At 37.8% G+C, this 26141-nt stretch overlaps 1 protein-coding gene across 4 annotated transcripts in view; it reads right to left on the bottom strand.

Annotated features, from left to right (window-relative positions):
• SAMD13 (sterile alpha motif domain containing 13) overlaps positions 1–23395 on the bottom strand; it is a 50794-nt gene extending 27399 nt beyond the window's left edge. For 2 of the 4 annotated variants that reach the window (XM_003921367.3, XM_074381092.1), the window contains exons 1-2: positions 23322–23395; positions 18663–18747 (exon numbers count right to left, since the gene is read on the bottom strand). In XM_003921367.3, coding sequence (XP_003921416.1) covers positions 18663–18747; positions 23322–23331 — 95 coding nt within the window. In that variant the 5' untranslated portion in view covers positions 23332–23395. Of the gene's footprint in view, positions 1–18662; positions 18748–19252; positions 23104–23321 lie in introns of those variants that run through there. The other 2 variants (XM_074381093.1, XM_010347035.3) reach the window with 2 other exon arrangements.
• Between the last annotated feature and the right edge of the window lie 2746 nt (positions 23396–26141).

The raw sequence follows: 26141 nt of genomic DNA, 5'->3' as shown, positions 1-26141 counted from the left end.
CCAGACAGACAGAGCATCTTCCTGCACAGTTTATTTCCTTTGTATAGGTATCTTACCTCAAGCTAACGGCTTTCCTCGGAAATCATACATCATTCTGTCCTTGGCACACCTCTGCCTAGAATGTCTTCCCAACCCATCTTTCTGAAAACAAAGGATCTTGTAAACAGCCCCTTTCCCACCTGTTGTTAACTTTCTAGTACAAATAAAATGCTCTAGTGTAAATAAGAACACTCCTTTTTGGGGGGTTGGGGGTGGGAGACAGAGTCCCACTGTCACCCAGGCTGGAGTGCAGTGGCACGATCTTGACTCACTGCAACCTCCATCTCCCAGGTTCAAGTGATTCTCCTCCCTCAGCCTCTGAAGTAGCTGGGACTACAGGCATGTGCCACCATGCCTGGCTAATTTTTTGTATTTTTAGTAGAGACAGGGTTTCACCATGTTAGCCAGGATGGTCTGCATCAACTGACCTCGTGATCCACCCACCTCAGCCTCCCAAAGTGCTGGGATTACAGGCATGAGCCACTGTGCCTAGCCAAGAACACTCTTTTTAAGCAGGATCAATGAATGCTTTTTACTCACTATCAGATACAATTCATGCCAAACACAAACATATAAATATTTCATATCCTACTCGTTAGTACTAAACACAACAGTCTAGAGACTACCTGAAGAACTTTCCCTCCCTGCTCTGAGCCACAGCACAATGGTCTCTGTTCCAAAGGATTTGGGTGTGGCTTCACTGCTTAGACAAACTGAGTATTCCTTCTGCAGGGATCTCACTAGCGAGAAACTATATAAGAAACAGCAGCCCTTGAGGGCTGACAATGTATAAAAGATACATAGTCAATGTCTGTGAATTCTGCTGGCATTGATTGAAACTCCTTTTGTTTTCACATTTAAAAACATATGATGTCTTAATATGCTTAGGTGACTATAGTTTTATGCATTTTACTCTTTGAAATGTACACTTCAAGGCAGTTTTTTGGGAAAAAATAGTATAACTCAAAATAATAAACAGACTCCATCATTAACCTATTATAATTTAATTGAAGGGAATAATCAAAGAGTTATTTATCATGAGACCATATATCAGAATGAACAGATAACTATACCATATCAAGAAATGAATTTTAGCTTCAGGACAAACAATAAAATAGTACCATTTACAAGTATCACTATTAATTCCCATATATTATCAATAGTCCAGAAACCATTCAACAAAGAAACAGTGAACTTGAACAACACTGTAGACCAAGTGAATCTAACAGATATATACAGAATATTCAACCCAACAACTGCGGAATATACATTTCTTTTCAAGCATACATGGTGCATTCTCCAGGACGGATCACGTATTAGGTTACAAAACAATTCTTAACAAATATAAAAATAATAAAATCATACTAAATATCTTTCTTGACAGCAGTGAAATGAAACTAGAAATCAATAGCAGAAGGAAAACTGAAAAATACATGGAAATTAAAGAACACAACTTTAAATAACCAATAGGTCGAATAAATCAAAAATGAAATTGGGACGTATCTTGAGATTAATGAAAACAAAAATACAACGTATCAAAACTTATGCAATGAAACCGAAGCAGTACTAAGAGGGAAGATTATAGTCACAAATACTTACATTAAAAAAAGAAAGGTATCAAACAACCTAACTTTATACCTTAAGAAATTAGACCAAAAAATAAAATAGAGAATAGAAAAACAGTAGGAAAAAAATCAACTAAAACTTGGGCTTTTGAAAAGATAAACAAAATTGCTAGGCTTAGAAATAGGAGAGTGAGGACTCAAATAAAACCAGAAATGAAAAAGACATTATAACTGATGCTACAGATGAAAAAGGTCACACAGACTACTATAAACAGTTATAGGTCTACAAAGTGGATAATCTAGAAGAAATGGATAGGTTCCTAGAAGCATGCAACCCACCAGACTGAATCATGAAGAAATGGAAAATCCAAGCAGACCTATCTAATAAGGAGATTAAATCAGTAGTCAAAAACCTTCCATAAAATAAAAGCCCAGGATTAGATGGCTTCATTGGAGAATTTTTCCAAACATTTAAGGAAGAATTAATGCCAATCCTCAAACTCTTCCACATAGTTAAAGAGGAGGAACACTTCTGAACTTGTTTCTTGAGGCAGTATTACTCTCAAACCAAGTCAGATAAAGACACACAAGAAAAGTAAAGTATAGGCCAATATCCTGGATGAACCTAGATGTAAAAATCCTCTACAAAATACCAGCAAACAGAATTCAACAGTATGTTAAAAAGATCATTCACCATGACCCAGTGCGATTTATTCCTAGGATGGTTCAACATACAAAAATCAATTAATGTGACATAACACATTTACAGAATGAAGGATAAAAATCACAAAATCATCTAAGATAAAAAAGTGTTTGATAAAATTTAATATCCTTTCATGATTAAAAAAAAATCTACAAAGTAGGAATAGAGGGAAATTAACCTTATAAAGGCTATCTATGCAAAGGCTATAGCTAAAATCATACTCAAAGGTGAAAAACTGAAAACTTTTCCATTGAGATCAGGAACAAGGCAAGGATGCCCATTCTTGCCACTTCTATTCAACATAGTACTGGAAATCCTAGCCAGAGCAATTAGGCAAGACAAAGAAATAAACAGTCTCCAAATTGAAAAGGAAGAAGTAAAACTGTCCTTACATTTACAAATGATAGGATTTTATATAGAGAAAACCCTAAAGACTCCACAAAAAAACTTGTGAGAACTAATAAACAAATTTTGCAAAGTTGCAGGATACATAAATCAATATACAAAAATCAGTTGCATTTCTATACAATATTAATAAACTATCTGCAAAGAAAATTAGGAAAACAATACCATTTACAATAACATTATACTCTAGGAATAACCTTAACTAAGGAAGTGAAAGATTTACATACTAAAACCTATAAAACTTTGATGAAAGTAATTAAAGGAGACACAAACAAATGCAAAGACAACTCAAGTTCATCGATGGAAGGTTTAATATTGTTACAGTTTCCATACTACCCAAAGCAATCCACAGATTCAATGCAATCCTCATCAAAATCCTAATGGTATTTTTATAGAAATAAAAAAAATTCTACTATCCATATGGAACCAGAAAAGATCCTGAATAGCCAAAACAGTCTTGAGAAAGAACAAGGCTGGAAGCAACACACTTCCTGATTTCAAAATATATTACAAAGTGACAGTAATTTAAACAGTATGGCAATGGCATAAAGACTGACATAGATCAATGGAACAGAACATAGAGCCCAGAAATACATCCATGGATATATGGTCAAATGATCTTTGACTGAAATGCCAAGAATACAAAATGGGGAAAGAAGAGTCTGTTCAACTAATGGCACTGGAAAAACTGGATATCCACGTCCAAAAGAATAAAATTGGATTATCTCTTACTATACACAAAATATTAACTCAAGATAAAGACTTAAACATAAGACTTGAAACTGTAAAATTTCTAGATGAAAACATGGGAAAATCTTCAAGACATTAGTTTTGGCAATAGTTTCATGGATGTGATAGCAAAAGCATAGGCAACAAAAGCAAAAATAGACGAGCAGAGCTAAATAAAACTAAGAAGCTTCTATACAACCAGGGAAATAACAGAATGAAAAGGAAACCTATGGAATGAGAGAAAATACTTGCAAACTATGTATCTAATAAGAGGCTAATTCCTAAAATATATAAGGAATACTTATAATTCTATAGGAAAAAAACTAATAACTCAATTTTTAAAATGGTCAAAGGACATAACAGATATCTCTCAAAAGAAGACACACAAATGGCCAATATGCATGTATATGAAAAGATTCTCAATATCACCAATCATCAAGGGAATGCAAATCAATGCCATGTGAGATATCATCTCACATCTCTTAGCATGCTATTATCAGAACAACAAAGAAATTTTGGCAAGGATGTGGATAAATCGTAACCTTTATATACTGTTGGTGGAAATGACAGAAATGCAGAATGGGGAAGCTGCTACAGAACCGCAGATTCCTCAAGAAGTTAAAGATAGAACTACTATGTGATCTAGCAATCCCACTTCAGAGTATGTATCCAAAGGAATAGAAATCAGGAACTCAAAGAGATATCAGCACTCCCATATTTACTGCAACACTATTCGCCAAAGCCAAGATATGGAAACAACAGTTCATTGAAAGATTAATGGATTTTTAAAATACAGTGTAATAGCTGGGCTTGGTGACTCATACCAATAATTCCAACTGCTTGGGAGGCTGAAATGGGAGGAGCCCTTGAACCAGGAATTTTAGACCAGCCTGGGCAACATAGGAAGACCCATCTCAAAAAAGAAATGCAGTATATACATACAATGGCATACTATTTAACCTTAAAAAAGAAGGAAATCCTTACATTTGCAACAAAATAAATGAACCTTGAGAACATTATGCTAAGTGAAATAAGCCAGTCAAAGGACAAATATTGCATGATTCCACTTATATGAGGTATCTAAAATAAACTCATAGAAGCAAATAATAGAATGGTGGTTGGCAGAGGCTAAGGGAAGGGGGAAAGGGGAAGTTGATAATCAACAGATATAATTTCAGCCTACAAGACAAATACGTTTTAGAGATCTGCTGTACATTATGCCTACAAATAACAATACTGTATAGTACACTTAAAAAATCTGTTAAGAGCGTAGATCTCATAGGAAATGTTCTTACCACATTAAAAAAGAAAGAGAGAAAAAAGAAAAAAAGAGAAAGAGAAAGAAAAAAAGAGAGAAAGAGAAAAATAATGAATCACAGCACATTCTAACTTATGTGTATCTGCAAAAAGGTTTACAGTATCAGATCCTGGCTAGAAAAGTCACTTTTCAGGTTTGAATTATGCTCAGTTTGTTCCTTTCTTTTCATTTTCTGACAGACTGTTAAGAGATATTTAATAATTAACCAGTTAAAATGTCTTGGGAGTTAAGACTTTCCCTGGCTTTTAGGATACAACATTTTACCATCATGATCATTGTTACACCCCCTCCCACCCCTTCCACATTGCTGTTTTTTGGGAAGAAGAGCATTCCAGGAACCATCACATCATTGCATTCTGGTAGGGTCAGGACAGTGAGGTTGTGGGGACTGGGAACAGTGGACAGAACAGACAAGAGTGGGTCTGATGGAAACATGGCTCAGAAACTACGTAGCAAGCTAAATAAAATCCCGTCGTTGCTTTCAAAGAAGACATATCTGAGGCTTGATAATTATTTATGCTCTATACTACAAGAGGACAGAATAAGTAGTGAATAAACAAAAGCTGTTTTTTTAAAATAAACAAATGTAAAGATTTTTAAATTTAGCACACAGTTACTTCAGTCGCAGTTATAGGCATGCAGTTACTTCAATCAGTTTCCCATTCCTTTTTTCATGAGAAGCCAGAACGGGCTTCCAGGCAACGATCAAGTACCCTGTAAGGTTTTTTGTTGTTGTTGAATTCTAGATGTGATGCTTCTCATGGAGGTGGGAGACCTGACTGACCTGTAGGTTGCTGTACATGTATGCATGGTTGAACTTTATTATTATCATTATTTTTTGAGATGGAGTCTTGTTCTGTTGCCCAGGCTGGAGTGCAGTGGCATGATCTTGGCTCACTGCAACCTCTGCCTCCTGAATTCAGGCAATTTCCCTGCTTCAGCCTCCCAAGTAGCTGGGATTTCAGGCACGTGCCACCACACCCAGCTAATTTTTGTATTTTTAGTAGAGACAGAGTTTCACCATGTTGGTCAGGCTGGTCTCGAACTCCTGACCTCATGATCCGCCCATCTTGGCCTCCCAAAGTGCTAAGATTTCAGGTGTGAGCCCCCACCCCGCCAAATGGTTTAACTTTTTTTTAATGAGCTAAGTAATAGAAGCCATTGTTATTATTGTTGTACAAAGTTTTCTTTCCTACAATGTTTAAACAAGTTTTTAAAATTCTACAATGAAGTCAGAGTTTTGAAACTCTAGCAATAATATAATAATTTCTAAATCTACCTTAATATTTTACTTCTGTCATTCACTTTCTAATCCTCTAATTCACATGAGCAAAATGGTAATTTACTGAACATAATACATAGCTTAACAGGTATATAATTAGGTTTCAGAGAGGACTATTTCAAAAGCAATTATTTTACAGTTAGTTCAAAACCCTACAACATTCATTACCAAAAAAAAAAAAAAAAAAGGCATCACATTACTAATTATAACATGAATGTTAGTTCCAAAAACTTTTTTTAAATGCTTTTGCTTCAAAACAAAACAACACACTGAACATAAAGGCAGAGGAATATGGTGAAGACACACGTGTAAGAAAATAAGTAGCATTAATAAGAAATTGTTTGCTTTGAAAGTCCTTGCTAAGCTTCATCACTGAGAACTTTCTACTGCAGTAGGGCTTCTCCACTGAGGGGCTCAGGAGCATGGTGATGGTAGGGAAATAAACTGCTTCCTGTTTAAAAGAAACTTACTATATGCATCTGTCATGTGGGAACATCGGTTCCTCCTCCCATCCTAGGATAAAATGAAAAAGGGGAGAAAAAGACATTTTTCATCTCAAAAAGGGAGTAAGAAAGACTAAGCAAATGGCCAAAAAAAAAAAAAAGAAAAATTGAACTTTCATGATTTGAACAGATATGCACATACATGTTAAATACACGGATTTTTAAAATTTAGTAAAAATTCTAACATGAATCTAACATGGCCAAACATAGATCAATGATAAGTGTGTCACGGACCCCAAGTTTGTAATTAATCCCAAATCTGTGCATCTGAAATTCACAAAGAGAACGCTATGGTCTCATTTGTTCAATAAAAGCTTACTTGTGTGTTTTGAATATATGTATACATTTTTGTGTATTCCCCCATATATGTGTACATTCTTTAGCACATGTGAATACACATTTATAGTCTTGTTATTATGTATACATATGAATACACAGAGTTTGCATACAAAAACTGTCAAAAAGGATATCTCAAGTATTCGGGTGGCTCCATCTTAGTTATTTAGGTAGCTATTTTTAATAATGAAATAACTACCCATGAACCTACTAGGCAAAATGAAATCTGGAATCTTAATAATAACCATATCTATCTACATGATTCAGAGCTCCCCATTCATGCTCTCCTCACCTGAGTTAATCACCATCCTCAATCTCATGTTCTTATAACCTTTCCCCTGATGCAAGAATTTATTTTGTGTATATACGTGTGCTTTTCAATATGGTAGCAGCTAGTACCATGTGGCTACTGAGCATTTAAAATTTAATTGAGGAGCCGGGCGCGGTGGCTCAAGCCTGTAATCCCAGCACTTTGGGAGGCCGAGGCAGGTGGATCACGAGGTCGAGAGATCAAGACCATCCTGGTCAACATGGTGAAACCCCGTCTCTACTAAAAATACAAAAAATTAGCTGGGCATGGTAGTGCATGCCTGTAATCCCAGCTACTCAGGAGGCTGAGGCAGGAGAATTGCCTGAACCCAGGAGGCGGAGGTTGCGGTGAGCCGAGATCGCGCCATTGCACTCCAGCCTCAGTAACAAGAGCGAAACTCCCTCTCAAAAAAAAAAAAAAAAAAAAAAAATTGAGATCACGCTTGGAGTTGACTAGGGTGCTGCCCCGATCTGCCTGCTCCCTCCCTGCGGGCGTGTCGGTGATAGCATCCGGCGCGGTGCAGAGGCGACTTGGCTGCAAAGGGGACCCAGCTCGAGATGTCATGATTGTATATCTAGAAGACCCCATCGTCTCAGCCCAAAATCTCCTGATACTGACAAACAACTTCAGCAAAGTTTCAGGATACAAAATCAACGTGCAAAAATCACAAGCATTCCTATACACCGGTAATAGACTTCAAGAGAGCCAAATCAAGAATGAACTGCCGTTTGCAATTGCCACAAAGAGAATGAAATACCTAGGTATACACCTAACAAGGAACGTAAAGGACCTCTTCAGAGAGAACTACAAGCCACTGCTTGACAAAATAAGAGAGGACACAAACAGATGGAGAAACATTCCATGTTCATGGTTAGGAAGGATCAACATTATGAAAATGGCCATACTGCCCAAAGTAATTTACAAATTCAATGCTATTCCCATCAAGCTACCAATGACCTTCTTCACAGAACTGGAAAATCCACCTTAAACTTCATATGGAACTAAAAGAGAGCCCGCATAGCCAAGTCAATTCTAAGCAAAAAGAACAAAGTAGGAGGCATCACACTACCGGACTTCAAACTATACTACAAGGCTACAGGAATCAAAACAGCATGGTACTGGTACCAAAACAGAGATATAGACCAATGGAACAGAACAGAGGCCTCAGAGGAAATACAACATATCTGCAACATATCTTCAACATATCTTCGACAAACCTGACAAAAACAAGCAATGGGGAAAGGATTCCCTGTTTAATAAATGGTGTTGGGAAAACTGGGTAGCCATGTGCAGAAAGCAGAAACAGGACCCCTTCCTGACACCATAGACTAAAATTAACTCCAGATGATTAAAGACTTAAACATCAGTCCTAACACCATAAAAACCCTGGAAGAAAATCTAGGCAAAATCAGTCAGGACATAGGCATAGGCAAGTATTTCATGACCAAAACGCCAAAAGCATTGGCAACAAAAGCCAAAATAGACAAATGGGACCTAATCAAACTCCACAGCTTCTGCACGGCAAAAGAAACGTTCATTAGAGTGATTTGACAACCAACAGAATGGGAAAAAATTTTTGCAGTCTACCCATCCGACAAGGGGCTGATATCCAGAATTTACAAAGAACTAAAACAGATCTACAAGAAAAAAACAAACAAGCACATTCAAAAATGGGCGAAGGATATGAAAAGACACTTTACAAAAGAAGACATACAGGAGGCCAACAAACATATGAAAAAATGCTCATCATCACTGGTCATTAGAGAAATGCAAATCAAAACCACATTGAGATACCATCTCACACCAGTTAGAATGGCAATCGTGAAAAAATCTGGAGACAACAGATGCTGGAGAGGATGTGGAGAAATAGGACCACTTTTACACTGTTGGTGGGAGTGTAAATTAATTCAACCATTGTGGAAGACAGTGTGGCGATTTCTCAATGACCTAAAAATAGAAATCCCATTTGACCCAGCAATCCCATTACTGGGTATATATCCAAAGGATTATAAATCATTCTCTATAAGGACACATGCACACGAATGTGCATTGCAGCACTGTTTACAATAGCAAAGACCTGGAACCAACCCAAATGCCCATCGATGATAGACTGGACAGGGAAAATGTGGTACATATACACCATGGAATATTATGCAGCCATCAAAAACAATGAGTTCACGTCCTTTGCAGGGACATGGATGAACCTGGAAACCATCATTCTCAGCAAACTGACACAAGAGCAGAAACTCAAACACCGCATGTTCTCACTCATAGGCACGTGTTGAACAATGAGAACACATGGACACAGGGAGGGGAGCACTACACGCTGGGGTCCGTTGGGGGAAAATGGGGGAGGGACGGGGAGGTGGGGAGGTGGGAAGAGATAGCATGGGGAGAAATGACAGATACAGGTGAGGGGAAGGAAGGCAGCAAACCACACTGCCATGTGTGTACCTATGCAACAATCTTGCATGTTCTTCACATGTACCCCAAACCTAAAATGCAACAAAATAATAAAAAATACATTAAAAAAAATTTAATTGAGGAACTAAGTTTTAAATTTAATTTAGTTTAAATGTAAAAACTTGAAGTGATACAAAATGTGTTTATGTTAAACACATTGTTTTGTTTTGCCTACATTGTGCTCAAACTGTTCCAACCTACAGGGTACTGTTGTTAAAGTTCTCATGGCAGGTCCATCCATGTGTCCTCTCTGGTAGTACGTCCCCCATCTAATTGGTGTTAGAAATTCATTCAGTTCAAATAACTTTTTCTTCTTGATGCAGGTAACACTGTAATGTGTTTGTTGAACGCTTGTGGACAGCACAAGTTATGAGGATCCCTTTGTATCTTGTTAGTGGTAATTAAATTTACATTTTTGTTATTTTAATTATTATATAATTAAATATTTTTAGTTAAAAATAAGCATAGACAAATTTTAAAATCTGAAAAGAAATCAGAATTGAGAGGAGATACAGAAATTAATAACAGACAATAAAGAAAAAAAGGGACCAAAAGAAGGTATGTTGGAAATTTCATGATGAATAACAATTGCAATTTGTTAGAACATAGCAAGAGAAAAAAATGCTGTTTGTTATGTAAAAAAAGTAAAGATAATATGATTTAAAACAGAATCTGAGCTTATAACTTTGTTTAGCTATAAATGGCTTAGATCTTTACATAGATAAAAGACCAATTTTTCAATGGACATACAGTTATTTCAGTTATAGAAGTTTTGCTAAAATACTATCAGAAAAGACTAAACAGGTATGTAACAAAAGGAAAAGATTTTCCAATCAAGCCACCAAACAATAGCCTGAAGAATAAAAGGTCTTTCTAACAAAACCCAGAACCAATTCATTCAAAATAGAAAAAGCCATTAATTAAAACTTCAGTTTTAGATGAAAGTACAACATAAAGACATTGCCTACTTAATACTTGAGGTATGTTTTCTCTCAAAAGACTTCCTAATTTATAAAGAAACATCAATTTATAACTTGAAAAACTAAATTCATGGTTTAGATATTTTCTAAACTTTTATCTCTGTCAAAGAATTTTAGTTAGATATACAAAACTTAAATTCTATCCAGATGGATGGTGCTTCAGCAATGTTGGCTAAAAAAAAAAAACACTGAATTTTAAAAATCGGAATTTATTGTAACTTTAAAACAAAAGACCAGTGTTTTCTTACTCCTTCATTCCATTGTATGGTACTATGTTCTGTTTTCTGAAGCAAACTCGAAAAACGTTACAGATGCTATTGTTGAATTGTTCAGCGTAGCAAATGCTATGGATGAATGCTAGTTAATGGAATTGTTAAAATAGAAGACAATGAACGTAATAATCTGTGTTCTTTATCAATGTTTGTTGATTAAGTAATGGAAAAGATTTACAAAGATTTGCCATACTGTTCAAGATTTTGTTGACACAAAAGAAATGCGTGTTAAATATTATTATTATTATTATTATTTTTAGACAGAGTCTTGCTCTGTTGCCCAGGCTGGAGTGCTGTGACATGATCTCAGCTGACTGTAACCTCTGCCTCCCAGGTTCAAATGATTCTCCTGCCTCAGCCTCCCAACTAGCTGGGATTGCAGATGCCTGCCACCATGCCCAGCTAATTTTTGTATTTTTAGTAGAGACGGCGTTTCACCATGTTGGCCAGGCTGGTCTCGAACTTCTGACCTCAAGTGATCTGCCCACCTCAGCCTCCCAAAATGCTGGGATTACAGGCATTAACCACCATGCCTGGCCAAATATTCAAAAATTAAAGACAAAAATGACTGAGTAACTTCGATAGCACACAGCATATGAAAAAGCTAAATTTGAAGTTCTAAGGAAAGGAAAAGCTGTTATGTGACCTAGTTAAAGAGGAACAAAAGTTTAGACTAAAATTGCAACTTTTCAGAGTGCAATATAATATACAATAATAATTTCATACATTTTCTAACATGAATAAACTTCAAGAAAATTTGCATATTTAAATTGATAAACATTGTTGCTTATCAATTTATGCAAAACCCCTTTGAATTCCATGTCAGTAACATTGAGTTGACACGTGTTAGTAAACTGACTTAACTTGAACAGATGTAGCTTTGAAGTCAATATGCTTTTGCTTCCAAGTCAAATCAAGACAGATCAGTTTTGTCAATGTGGATGCAAATATTACAAGAAAATAATTTCTCACTTAATTCAGTTATTGAAAAACTTTTTTTTTTTTTTGAGATGGAGTTTCGCTCTTGTTACCCAGGCTGGAGTGCAATGGCGTGATCTCGGCTCACCGCAACCTCCGCCTCCTGGGTTCAGGCAATTCTCCTGCCTCAGCCTCCTGAGTAGCTGGGACTACAGGTGTGCGCCACCATGCCCAGATAATTTTTTTTTTTGGTATTTTTAGTAGAGACAGGGTTTCACCGTGCTGACCAGAATGGTCTCGATCTCTTGAGCTCGTGATCCACCCGCCTCGGCCTCCCAAAGTGCTGGGATTACAGGCGTGAGTCACCGTGCCCGGCCTGAAAAACTTTTAAATATGTTTGGAATTACTTAGGTATGTGATCCTACCTTTCTAACTGTAAATTTTAGGAAATATAAACGCAGATTAAATATGTCCAATGAAAATATTATATCCAAAATGAGAGCTACTAGAAGTTAAGCTTGTCCAACCTGTGGCCCACAGGTTCCATGCAGCCCAGGATGGCTTTGACTGTGGCCCAACACAAATTTGCAAACTTTTTAAAAACATGATTTTTTTTTTCTTTTTGCTTATCAGCTATTGTTAGTGGTAGTGTATTTTATCTGTGGCCCAAGACAATTCTTCCAGTGTGGCCCAGAGAAGCCAAAAGATTGAACCCCCCTGCTGTGAGTGTAAAGTACACAACGGATTCAGGAAATTTAGTTTAAAAATGTAAAATATTTAATAGATAATGTCATGTTGATTACATGTTAAAATGATATAATTTAAATAAAATATATTAAAATTTATTTTACCTATTTATGACACCTAGAAAATTGAAAGTTACAAATGTGGCTCAGATTTTATTTCTGTTGGGCAGCACTAACTGATATGTATATTCAGAAATTGAATTGTTAATTTGTAAAATATTCAATTAACACTAGAAAATAATATCAAATTGTTCTGCAAAGCTGCCCTACCAGTTAATATTCCTACTAGCATTGTATCCTATCCATATCTTCGCTAACTGGTATTGCCACATTTTAAAATTTTTGCCAAGTGAATGGGTATGTCATTATGATCTTAATCTGCATTTTCTTGGTCACTAACAGTACTAAACATCTCTTCATATGTTAATTGGCCATATATTTTTCCTCTGCTATGGAATGTTTGCTCATATTTTGGCCATTTTTCTTTGGTATTTTTCTGTTTGTGCTTTTCTTATTGATTTGTTGGTTATTACTGTTGAAGACCCTGAATATAAAATTAAATATAAGATTCACTTACTCTTCCATTTAGAATGTGTTCATGTGGAATCAGCCTTGGTGACTGTCATGCCAAAATCATATTGACTCATAATATACAGAATAACAGAGATCTGAACAAGGGTCCACATTAGAGATCTAAGAATTTTGTGGGCCGAGGCTGGGAGACTTTAGCAGGAATAAATGAATTTAGGAAGGAAGGGAGGAGAGGAGTCCAGCATGATGTTTCTTTAAAATTCTCAAGGTAGCATTTCAACAAGTGTGAAATGAGAAGACCTGACATATGCATCTCAATTATCCTTTTTTTATCTCTTGTAGCAATGACACACAAGAACCAGGATCTAGCCTTGGAATAAGCCTGCCTCAAGACTGCCTAAAACGAAACCCATTCCAGTTTATGGGACCGAGTGAGGATAGTTATAGAACAAAAGTTGTATGAAGAAAAAAAAAGTTATCTTGGAGTTGGAAGAGCTGGGTTCAAACTTCAGGCTTGCCACTTTCTCATGCCATTTTTAAGTATTCACTTCTTGAGCTCCTGTTTACTTACTTAAAAAAAAAAAGGCTGCAATATATAAAGTTTATCACTGCTGTGTCACTCTATAATTTATAACTACTTCCTTTTGATCCTCACAACTCTCTATTTCTATTTTACATTCAAGAGAACTGAGGCAGAGAGAAATCAGTGATTTATTTATTGAATATTCTTCTACTATTTAAGAAACAAAAGCAAGGTAAAATCCAAGTGTTCTAAACTTGAGACTTGCCATTGCAATGTCGTGTTTAATTCCCTCTGGTCTCCAATTTGGGCTAGAAGTGTTGCTTCTTTCCTAAAGGAAGAAAAATTTTCTTTCTCAACCAATAAAAGAGCTTTTTTTTTTAATTAAAAAAATTTCAGACTTACAGAAAAGTTGCAAGAATAGTATAAAAATCTCATATGCGTTTTGCCCAGATTCTCCAAAATGTTAATATTTTACCTCTCTTCTTCTCTGCCCTTCTCTTCTATATGTAAAGAAAGAAAGCAGAAGCTTCAAATTGGAATATTCAAAACTCCATGATCTTTTAAGAGTTTCAAGCAGAAATAACCAGTACAAATATGTAAGCTCGTTTCTGATGCCTAGAAGCCACCCTGTCACACATTACTCAGGTGGGGGTTAGCCCACGGTTCTAAACTGAGGCAAATTTTTCCCCTTGGGGAACATTTGGCAATGTCTGGAGACATTTTTGATTGTCAAGGCTGGAGAGGCGTACTGCTGTCATCTAGTTGGTAGAAGCTGGGGATGCTGACAAACATCTTACAATGTATATGGCAGCCCCCTCCACAATATAGCCTTAAGACTCTATGTTTTATCTCTTTCTGGAGTCTGCATTATAATCTAACTCTGCCCTATTTAGTGTTAGCCAGTAGTAACCTGTGGCTATATAAATTAAATGGAACTTCTACCTCCAATCAAGATGGAGTAATGGGGGCCATATTTACTCTTCTGACTAAAACAATTTAAAAAAGAGAGAGATGAAAACTACATTGTCTGAAATGAAAAATGCATTGGTGGAATTGACAACAACCTGACATTTTAGAAGAAATGATTAGTGAACACAAATGCAAAGCAATAGAAGCTATCAAAAATGAAATGCAGAGAAAATGACTTTCAAAAATGAACTGATCATCAATGAATTATAGGACAAATCCACCTAAAACTGGAGTACCCAAAGAAAAAGGGAGAGACCAAAAACATCTGAAAACTAATGGCTGACAGTTTTCAAAACTTGATGAAAACTAGGCCCATGCACAGATCCAAGAAACCAAACAAACACAAAGCACAAGAAACATGAAGGAAACCACACCAAGTCTCATGACCAAATTGCTTAACACACCAATGAAAAAGAGAATATCTTAAAAGCATACAGAAAAAAAGACACATACATACAGAAGAACGTAGATATGAAAAAGACTTAGATGAGGAACAAAGGGATGCCTGTTTTCACTTTTTTCTTTATTTTTTTCTTATTTTCTTATTATTATTATCATTATTATTTTGAGACAGAGTCTCTCTCTGTCACCCAGGCTGGAGTGCAGTGGCACAATCTTGACTCACTTCAACCTCTGCCTCCCCAGTTCAAGGGGTTCTCCTGCCTCAGCCTCCTGAGTAGCTGGGATTATAGGCACGCACCACCACACCTGGCTAATTTCTCTCTCCCTCTCTCTCTTTTTTTGTGCGTGTGTATGTGTTTTTAGTAGAGATGGGGTTTTCACATGTTGGCCAGGCTGGTCTCAAACTCCTAATCTTAAGTGATCTGCCCACTTTGGCCTCCCAGCACCCAGCTCACCACTTTTTCCAACTTTTCACTGGAGGTTCTTCTCAAGAGTAATAAAGAAGAATAAAGAAATACAAGGCATTCAGATTGGGAAGGAAGAAGTAAAACTGTCTTTATTCACAAGATATAATTGTCTATGTTACAAAATATGGTGTAATCTACTAAAAAGCTACTGGAAGTAAGTGAGTTTAGCAAGGTTGTGGCATATAAAATCAATATAAAATCAATTGTATTTATATATAATAAGAAAATTGAAAATTCAAATTAAAATATCAGTATCACTTAAAATAGCATCAAAAAACATGAAATATTAGGGATGCATCTGGCAAAAAGGTGCAAGATCTGCATAGTGAAAACTGCACATCATTGCTGAGGAAAATTAAAGAAGACCTAAGCAAATGGAGAAAAATACTGTGTTCATTTGTTGGAAGACACAATATTGTTAAAATGCTAACTGTCTCCAAACTGATATATAGTTCAATGTAATGCCAGTCAAAATGTCAACAGGTTTTAAAAAAGAATTTGGTAGAAACTGATGAGCTAATTCTAAAATTCATGTACAGAGGCAAAACAACCTTGAAAAAGAACAAAGTTAGGTGGCTAAACACTACCTGATTTCAAGTTATATTTATCAAAACAGTGTTGTATTGGCAGAAACATATGCAAAAAGATCAATGGAATAAAGAGTCCAGAAATAAACCCACACATATATGATCAATTATTTGTCAACAAAGCTGCAGAAGTGTTTGAACAGAGGTGGAAAGATTGGATATCCATAGGCAAAAATCCATCACCACTACTACCACCACATAAAGCATTTCAACTCTTCAAACCCTTATTTCACACCATAAACGAAAATTAACTCAAAAATCATAGTCCTAAACCCTGAAACCTAAAACGATAAAACTTCTAAAAGAAAACATAGAAGAAAATAATAGTAGCCTTGCATTAGGCCAGTGATTCTTAAATATGACACCAAATGCACTATTCATAAAAGAAAAAAAAATGGATTAAACTAGACTTCATTGAAATTTACAAACTTTCAAACTTTGAAAGATACTATGGAGAGAATGAAAGGACAGGTCACACATTCAAAGAAAATATTTTCTAATAATATATATGATAAAGGACATATTCAGAATATATAAAAACCCTCTACACAATAAATATGGAAAAAACTAACCCAATAAAACTATGAGCAAAAGACTTAACAGTTCATCTAGGAAGATACATGAATGGCAAATAAGCACAGGAAAAGATGCTCAACATCATTAGTCATGAGGGAAATTAAAATTAAAACATAAAACACCTGATATAATGTCTAATATGAAAATGATCACACTAAGCTCATGAGGATGTGGAGCAACTGGAACACTTCACACACTGCTGGTGAGGAAAATGCGACAACCAGTTCAGAAAATAGTTTGGCAGTTTCTTAAAAAGTTAAACAGACATCCACCATAGAGCCCAGCCAATTCCATTCCCAAGTAATTATGAATGAGAATGAAAGCATATGTCCACACAGAGACCTGTACAAAAATGATCAAAGCAGCTTTATTTATAGTACCTAAGAAATAGAAACAATCCAAATGTCTATCATCATTTGGATGATAGTAAACAAATTGTTGCAGATCCAAACTATGAAATATTACTCAGTAATAAAAAAGTAATGAGGTACTGATATACACAATAATGTGGATAAATCCCAAATTTATGCTGAGTGACAGAGAGTATGTATGTGTGTGTGTATACACATTCATTAATATAAAATTCTATTAAAAGCAAAATAATTTATAATGACAGCATAACAGTGGTTGCCAGCAGATACAGGGGCAGAAAAGGAGAGGAGGGAGAGATTACAAAAGGTCGTAAGGTAATTTTAGAAGTGATGGAAATGTTCATTATCTTAATTGTGGTAGTAGTTTCAAGAGGGGATAAAAATATCAATACTTCCCATATTTTATACTTTACACACATGCAATTTATTATGCAAATTTATTTATTATACTTCAGTAAAGCTGTTAATTTTAAAACTAATTACAACTAAGTAGAATTAAAAGTTCAGTTTCTTACTTATACTAGTCACATTTTATGTTCTTAGCCACATGTGGCTAGTGGCTACCATTTTAGACAGCCAAAATACAGAACATTTCCATCACTGTTGAAAGTACTGTTGGATAACACTGATCTAACTCATGCTTAAAACAGCATCTGTTTCTTTCACTTCTCCTCCACCTACCTACCCCAAACTTCAGGGATGGTAATAAACATTGCAGTATGGCGCTGATATATAAATTACCCAAGAACTTTGAAAAACAGATTTTATTAAGTTAGTTTTAATGTAACTTTGCTGTGAAGCAAAATATACCTTCTATTCATAAACATATAGCACACTGTTTCCTCATTTAGATATCACAGCTTCTATGGATTATATTTAATTAGTTTCCTCCAAAGCTCAAGTTGATGGCAACTTTAAACTAAATGATATGGAAAGAAATGAAACAGATAACTCCTTCTTGGAACTTACTTTCTCCTTGTAATCAAAGTAGTTATTGCTTTGCTATAACTCCTGAGAATATACATTTTTATATACTCATAAATATCAAAATATTATGTTACATAATGCAATTGAATTTTCCTATTTAAAAGAATCAAGTATATAACTCTTACACAACACATAAACACAAGTTTCAAATGTGAGAAAAGACATTAAAATAAACACCATGTATGCACTGAAATGTTTCACATTCATTAAACAGTTCATAAAATTAGGACGGAGAAGTTGTTAAACTAGAATTCTTACTGAAGCTTTTTCCCTTCCTGCATTATAGCTCTTAGTTTTCAGTTAGAGGTGATTGTATTTCAGAAAAAAACTCGAACTCTATTTTCTGCCCCCATTCTGTGTTGTCTATGGAAGAGTCTCTGCTTGGAGGTTTTGTTTCAACATACAGAATGCAGGGCTGAAATCCTCAACCATCCTTGTTCCAAAGCCTAATACACAAACCTTTTATATATATTTTGATGTCTGAGTCATCTCTGTCTTAGAAATGGAATACAGAAAAAGGTAACTGGGGTAGGGGGGAGAAGGGAGAATGGTGGCCAGTGTAGACAAACCAAGGCGACCCCCAAACTGTGTATTGTAGCAGATAAGCAAGAAGTACGAAAATAGAAACCAAGTCCCTCTGTTGTTTGCAGAAGCAGAACTCAGAAGCCAGCTTCACTTACTTTTTTACACCGACAGAGCCATTTTCCTTGTTTTCCATGTCAACAGATAGCATGGGAAGGCTGCAGGGTTCCTTTACTTCAGCAACTAATCAATAAGGGAGAAAAGCTTGTGTTTAATTCTTAGAAAGTGAGAGAAGAATATATATTCTGAATCGGAAACATAATGGTCCCTTTTACAGCTTCACACCAGTTCACGTCTGTTTGTTTAAATCTCCAGTTCCCTCGGCGATTGGAGAGATGTGATTAAACCTAAAGAACTGGAGACAGACTGGGGTGCTTTCATCTGTACTGGCACTCCCTGCCTTGACAATAAGCATTTGCAAATGAAATTGAATCCTCGTTCAAAACAAGTGCTGTGTGAACTGGCACAGCTTCTTCTGGGTGCCTAGCTCTCACTTAAGACACTGCAACTCATAAATGAGTCAAAGTAGAGAAAAACAATCCCCCTTTTTCTGCCCCCCTCCCATTATGGGCTGTGATTTGTTTTTTCTTATTGTATTTGTTTTTTGTCCACTCCCCCTTGCTCCTAGATTGTTTCATTGCAATGCAGAAGGACACTTAAAAGCTTTTGTCAGCAAGTATTCCCCTACCTCACATTCTCAACGAAAGCCTCAAAACCCCGTCTGTGAGATGGCCATGCTGTGGTAAAGCAGGAAGCTCACAAAAAATGCCAGATAGCCCTTAGCACAGAAAGGTGGTGCTGGTGTGTGTGTGTGTGTGTGTGTGTGTGTGTGTGTGTGTAAGAAAGAGTAGGTAGCTCATTAGATGTATGAAAAATCATCAAAACATTTAAGGAGATATTGTAGCATCCATCACTCTGTCTTTTTGTTTAGTAGGATGAGGGCTGTGAAAAATTAAAAGCCTTCCTCAATTAATATGCAATTAGCAAAATGAAAAAGCTACGAACAAAACTGCTTTAAGAAAAAAAGAAAAAGGAAGAAACAGTCCCGAAACGTGTTTGCTCTTACTCAGCTGAAGCCATAAATTAAATACATTTCCACTCAAATCACTTTATACTTCGGCACTCCTTCTCTAGGGATTACTCTTACATGGCAAGTGCATCATTTAGTATATTCGCAAGATTTTATCACTGTGAGAGAAGTAGATGATTAACAAATAAAACTGTAAGTGTGGGATAATCTTCACTCCTGAAACACACACATACACACAAACTTCCAGTTGCTAAACCACTTAGATCATTGATAGAGAAATCCAACATTTAATATACATATAGATATTAGCATACATTCACACACCGTTACAGAGTACACAGGAAGATAGTGCTGCTGCTCCACGCTAACAGAATATGATTTCACTTCAGTTGGAAACTGTTACACATTCACCATTTTCTAAGCATCTCAGAAAAAAACAAAACACTCACAATGATACTCTGCAACATCACACTACATTGTCTTATTATTATTACTATTATTTTCTTTTTTTGTGGAAGAGTAAAAAGAAAACCTACCTATAAGCAACTAAAAAATATCATTTTTTATAGGCTTATCAAGAACAGCCAAAGAAACCCCAATGTTTTCTTTCACAAAGTAGGCTGGCAAAGGAATTCAATAAGGAGGTACAATTTGACACAGTGAAATAAAACCAGGCTGGCTCTCAGCCAACATGACGTTAGGAATCACACACAAGCTGCACCAACTGCCTTCTGGTTCATGGCTGACTTTTTAAAGCTACAGTGTGCCTGTTCACTTTTGCTAACTACCTTCAGCACAATTAGTGCAAGTGAATGAATCAGGAGTCCAAAACCTGCAGAATTCTCCCTGCACCTGTCTGGTACAAAGAAAAACAAGCGGTCTCAAGAGCTTCTTATTTTCTCCCTCCCCTTCACTGTTGCTGCATGATAGGTCTTAGCTGTTGTTCTGAGCATGAATGTCATGTTTGAAACTATTTCTTTTTCTCCCCTTAGGGAAAAGTCAGAGTGAGAATCCAGTTGTTATGGGCTATAATCAGAGAACACTCAGAAGCTGCAGTCCCCGTTTTACTCTTTTTTTCCCAATAGAGATTCCTAGACAAAGTTCCCAGGGCTGGCTTTTAAGTAATCCCTTTGTGAGAATGAGGAAAGCACTGCTCAGCAGCAAATCCTTTTACTCCATTATGCAGGAAGTAACATATTTCAGAGAGGATGCAAAATAGATGACCAGATCTCCTGAATATGCCCACATTCTTTTATTTTGGCATTTATCCTGCCAAATGAAGCCAGCAAAATTCAAATGGAAACAAATAAAACCTTATTCTACAAAACAAAAACAATTAGTTCTGGGAGGTTTAACTCTGTTTATCCTAGTTGCAAAAAAAGCGTAACTCGAGAAATTCAACCATCACTTACAATCTATGAGTACCTGGTACTACATTAGTTACATATGAATAGAAAGATATTATACCCACCCCAAAATTCAGTCTCTCCTGCCATCATTCTAAATACCAAATCAGAAAACTGGGAGGTGGAGCAGAGAGGCTGGGCAAGATCTTTTGTTTAAGTTATACTGGTCATTCTCACAGTTCCCTTGCTTGGCTTAAACCACTTCTCCAGGGGAACAATCTCATCCCATGAATGTTCTACACATACACAGAAAACATACATGGTTGGCTCTTCATTTGGACACTTTTAGGTCAAGATGGTCAACAAAACCACTCAAGATAGGGCAGAGAACACAGGTTCCCCAGAAAGATCCTGGAAAAAGTTATCTGTTGCTATAATACCCTGTAGAATTCGAGTAGAATCTGAGGAGAAAACTGCCTGCCTCCTTTTTAAAAATAATTTTTAAAGACACTAGGAGATCAACTTTGATTTAAGTTTGGAACCTGAATTTCAAGGTCAAAAATTTGTCCTTAATCCAGGAATGATATTAGAAATTTTCGACTTCCTTGAAGATCACTGCCTAGAAAGAGTTCAAATATTTGCCATTGCTCCCTTGAAAAGGCAAACAAACAACAGTAATCTAGGAACCAATTGTAAATGTTTAAATATTTTTGAGCGCTATCTTCTGAGCATGGATCAGGCATGTGGATTTTTCACCAGTGCTGATCTCAAATGATGGACTCTTATAGAGATGAAGAGCTCTTTCACCAACAGATTCCATAATGCTTTTGGACTTGATCTGAAATTCCTGAACAATATATTCTCCCAGTAAATCCAAATTGGAAGCAGGCTGGACTGGGAGTTCTGTGTGCAGGGGAGCGGGGGTTGTCCTGACCCTGCTGCTCAGAACAAAAGCATATTCAGCTCTCCACTCTCGAAGAGGAAAAAGCAAAGAAACTGTAGCTACACCCAGCTCTTCCTTAGACACGGCCACAGGAGAAAGGATTCTCTGAAGTTTTTCCAAGCATCTCTTCCTACATATACAAAGGGATATCCCCTCCCATCTGGCCTGCTGTGATCAAAAGTTTGCCTGTGACACAAGAGCAGTTTCAGAAGATGTTGTAGGAAGTTTATCCCGTTTTATAAAAAGTAAGCCACAAAGACACTCTAAATTATGTCAACAGGAGGTTTCACTTACCAGCTAGTTTCTTTGGTAGTAAACTGTCACTTGTGAATACACACACACACACACACACACACACACACACACACTAGTACTCACACACTCCCTCCAACAAACTGTTTGACATCAATCCTTTGCTGATAAAAAAAAGACGTGTGTGTAGTGTGTAGTATAGTATGGTGTGTAATGTGTGTGATGTGCGCACTATGTGGTGTACTTTGTGTGTGGGTGTGGTAGGTATGTGGGGGGTGTGTGTATGTGGTGTGTGGGAGTGAGAGAGGCAACCAAACAAGACCTGCTGATCCAGCACATTATGGGATATGCTGAGATAACTTTGGAGATCCTGAAATCTCCAAATTACATGCCGAAATAACTTTGGCGTCAAGATTCTGGAGCAGAACTTTAGACCCACTTGGGAATGAGCTCGGGTAGCGGGAGGGGAGGCGGTCTGGAAGCTGCTGACTTTGATTGGCTTCTTTTCTAGATCAGCTTTCATCCCCCAGGCAAAAAGGACTCGCCTAGGGAGTCCAAAAGGAGCCGCCGGTCCCGGCCTCCCGGGATCCGACCCCAGGCGCGTCGAGCCTGAAGCCGCCCGAGGGCAGAGCCGACCTCACCGCGCAGGGAACGGCGTCTCAGGGGCAAAGTGAGAACTGGCCTGGAGATGGGACGGTGGGGACTGAAGACGCCAGGCTGCCCCCGGGACCAGCAGCGCCGGCCGAGAGCCACAAGACCCTGCGGCACCGGCGACAGAGCGGGGAAAGTTTCTGGCTGAGACTTTCACGGAGAGACGGTTCGCCGGCGTTCAGTGTGGGGGCTCCGGGGGAAGCCGGTCTTTGGAAAGTGGAGTGTGGAGGTGCGGCGCTCGCGGGGCACCCCGCCGAGTCGTGCCACCACCCCGTGCAGCTCCCCGAGCCCTGCCGGCAGCCCCAGGCGAGCCCCGGCTCTCCGTGGGGCAGGGCTCGCTTCTGCCCCCAGTTCCACGCCAGGGTGAGAGCCCACGCCCGTGGGTGCAGGAGCTGCAGGAGCACCGGACACACGGCCGAGATGAGGGAGGGCAGGGCGGTTTCCACTGCGGCATTCTTCGTTTGTTTTTCTCATCCTGGAGAGAGTAGAGGACGGGCGCCTTCCCAAGCCCTGGCCGCACAAGCGGATCACTTACCTCCCCGCATGGCCGCGCCGGGAGGTTTGCCCCGCGCGGAGCTCGGCGGCCGCCACGCGCAAAGCCCCGGTGCAGCCGGCCGGACGCGCGCGGCACGCCGGGAGTTGTAGTCCACCCCGGGTCGGCGGGGGTCGGAGGGGCGGAAGCCCCCGGGAAGAGGGACGGCCAGTACTAGAAAGGACAGGAACCTGGGCAGGACCTTGTGAATGCAAGGGAGGATGTTTGCAAAAACTTAAAACTTCGAGGGTGCTGGGGGAAGGGGAACCCTACTCGAGAGATTTTTTAAGTGAGAAAATACTATTTTCTTCCTGTCTTACTCGCTTATGACAACCTCAATGAAGTTTTAAGCTGGACTCTGGCAGTAATGTTAAGTAGAGATTTTCCTGGCCAACATCAATATTACTTAGGGCTCTATTCTCCCTTCACCTTGAACACACATGTGCCATTCTCTGCTTGGATGCACACAGAATATTCTTGCTCACAGAGTAATTCAGTTGAAGCCCTGAACATGTAAAAGGAGGGTGACTAATTAGTTGCACCTTACACGTGCAGGGTGCTTTATAGCTTTCTTTACAAGGCACTTTGTACTTGATTGGTTCATTATATAAGAACACTAAAGCAACCCTGAGAGTTAGAGAAAAGCTAAAGATGCAGGGAGTTTTGTGTATCTGCATCTGCAGAGGTTGGAGCTATCCTGTGTATTCATTTCTTTTTCCAGCCTCTCTTAGCAGCTGGGAAGAGAGACTGGAGAGAAGGAGGGCTGGGGACGGATGTGGACATGGTGGAAGAAAAGGACCCTGCAGTGAAGGACTTCCTTGAAATGGCTAACAAGTAAATCTTTAAGGAAACAAGTAAAACCAAAAGAAGGACTCATGGGTTAGAATGGAAGGAGAAGGAAAAGGCAGATGGGATAGGGATAGACACTGAAGATTGCGAACAGGCTAGAAGCAAAGAAAGCAAAAACAAACAGGGTTTTTAGAAGCCAGAGACCTTGGATTCCTGGTGTTGTAATTTCTGATCTACCTCTGTGAACTTAGGTAAATTCTTTAATCTCCCCAAAACTCTTTTGCCTCATCCGTAAAGTTAAAAAAAAAAAAAAGTTCTGACTTTATGATGTGGCTGTGCATAGTAAAAGAGACAGGAAGCACATAGTATAGTTCTGGGCATATGATAGTAGTGTTAGCTACTATTATTATCTGCAGAAATTCCCTTTGTGTAAGTATCAAAAAATAAATTGGAGTGGAAGTACCAATTAGGAGGCAATACTGTGACAATACTTTAAGTTACTGACAAGGATAGCTTGAACTACATTGATAGAAAGGCAACTATGTTGCCATGAGATAGAGAAAATGGACAGAGAGTGCATTCAATCGGATGTATGGAAGGAAGAATGAATCAAATTGGTTGTTATTTCTAGATTTAAGTAGATGATGTTGCCATTCTCATAAATAGATACAACTGATGGAATAACAGGTTTTGGAGGAAGAGGACTACTGGCCTTCCTCATTTTATTGTGCTTTGCTTTATTGTGATTCACAGACAGTGTGGTTTTTTTGTTTGTTTATTTCACAAATTAAAGGTTTTTGGCAACCCTGTGTTGAGCAAGTCTTCAGTGCAAGTTTCCAGCAGTATGTGCTCGTTTCATGTCCCTGTCACATTTGGGGCATTCTTGTTATATTTTGAACTTTTTCATTTTTCTTGTATCTGGTATGGTGATCTGTGATCATTGATCTTTGATGTTATGATTGCAATTATTTTAGGGTGCCACAGACGATGCCCATTAATCTACAAATGTTGTGTGTGTTCTGACTGCTCCATCTACCAGCTGTTCTCTGCCTCTCTCCATCTCCTGGGCCTCCCTATCCCTGAGACACAACAATATTGAAATTTGGCCGATTGATATGCTCACAGTGGCCTCTTAAGTGTTCAAGTGAAAAAAAGTCATACTTCTCTCACTTCAAATCAAAGCTAGAAATGATAAACTTAGTGAGGAAGGCATGTCAGAAACCCAGATAGGCCAAAAGCTAGGCGTCTTGTGCCAAACACTTAGCCAAATTGTGAATGCAAACAAAAAGTTCTTGAAGGAAATTAAAAGTGCTATCCTAGTGCATACCTGAATTATAAGAAAGTGAAACAGCCTTATTCCTGATATGCAGAAAATTTTAGTGGTTTGCATAGAGGATCAAATCAGCCCCAACATTCCTTTAAGCCTAGTCTGGAGGAAGGCCCTAACTCAAGGCTGAGAGAGGTAAGGAAACTGTAGAAAAGTTTGAAGCTAGCAGAGTTTGGTTCACGACGTTTAAGAAAAGAAGCATAACATAACAGTACAAGGTGAAGAAGCGAGGGCTGATGGAGAAGCTGTAACAAGTTATCCAGAAGATCTAGCAAAGATAGATGGAGGCGGCTACAATAAACAGCACTTTATCAATGTAGACTTAATAGCCTTCTATTGGAAGAAGATGCCGTCCAAGACTTCTCTAACCAAAGAGAAGTCAAAGCCTGACTTCAGAGCTTCAAAGGACAGACTTATTAGGGGCTAATGCACCCAGTGACCTTAAGTTTAAGCCAATTTTCATTACCCTTATGAAAATTCTAGGGCCCTCAAGAATTATGCTAAATTAACTTTATTTGTGCTTTATAGATGAAACAAAAAGGCCTGGGTGACAGCCTATCTGTTTACAACATAGTTTTCTGAATATTTTAAGCCTGCTGTTGAGAACTACTACTCAGAAAAAAAGACTTTTTTTTTTTTTTTTTCAAAATATTAGTGCTCCCTGACAGTGCACCTGCTCAGCCAAGAACTCTGATGGAGATGTATAA

This window comes from Saimiri boliviensis, chromosome 11 (genome assembly GCF_048565385.1).
Source record: "Saimiri boliviensis isolate mSaiBol1 chromosome 11, mSaiBol1.pri, whole genome shotgun sequence".
Taxonomy (NCBI): Eukaryota; Metazoa; Chordata; class Mammalia; order Primates; family Cebidae; genus Saimiri; species Saimiri boliviensis.
Note: the sequence above shows the minus strand (reverse complement) of the source record. Positions and strands in the feature narration are given on the sequence as shown.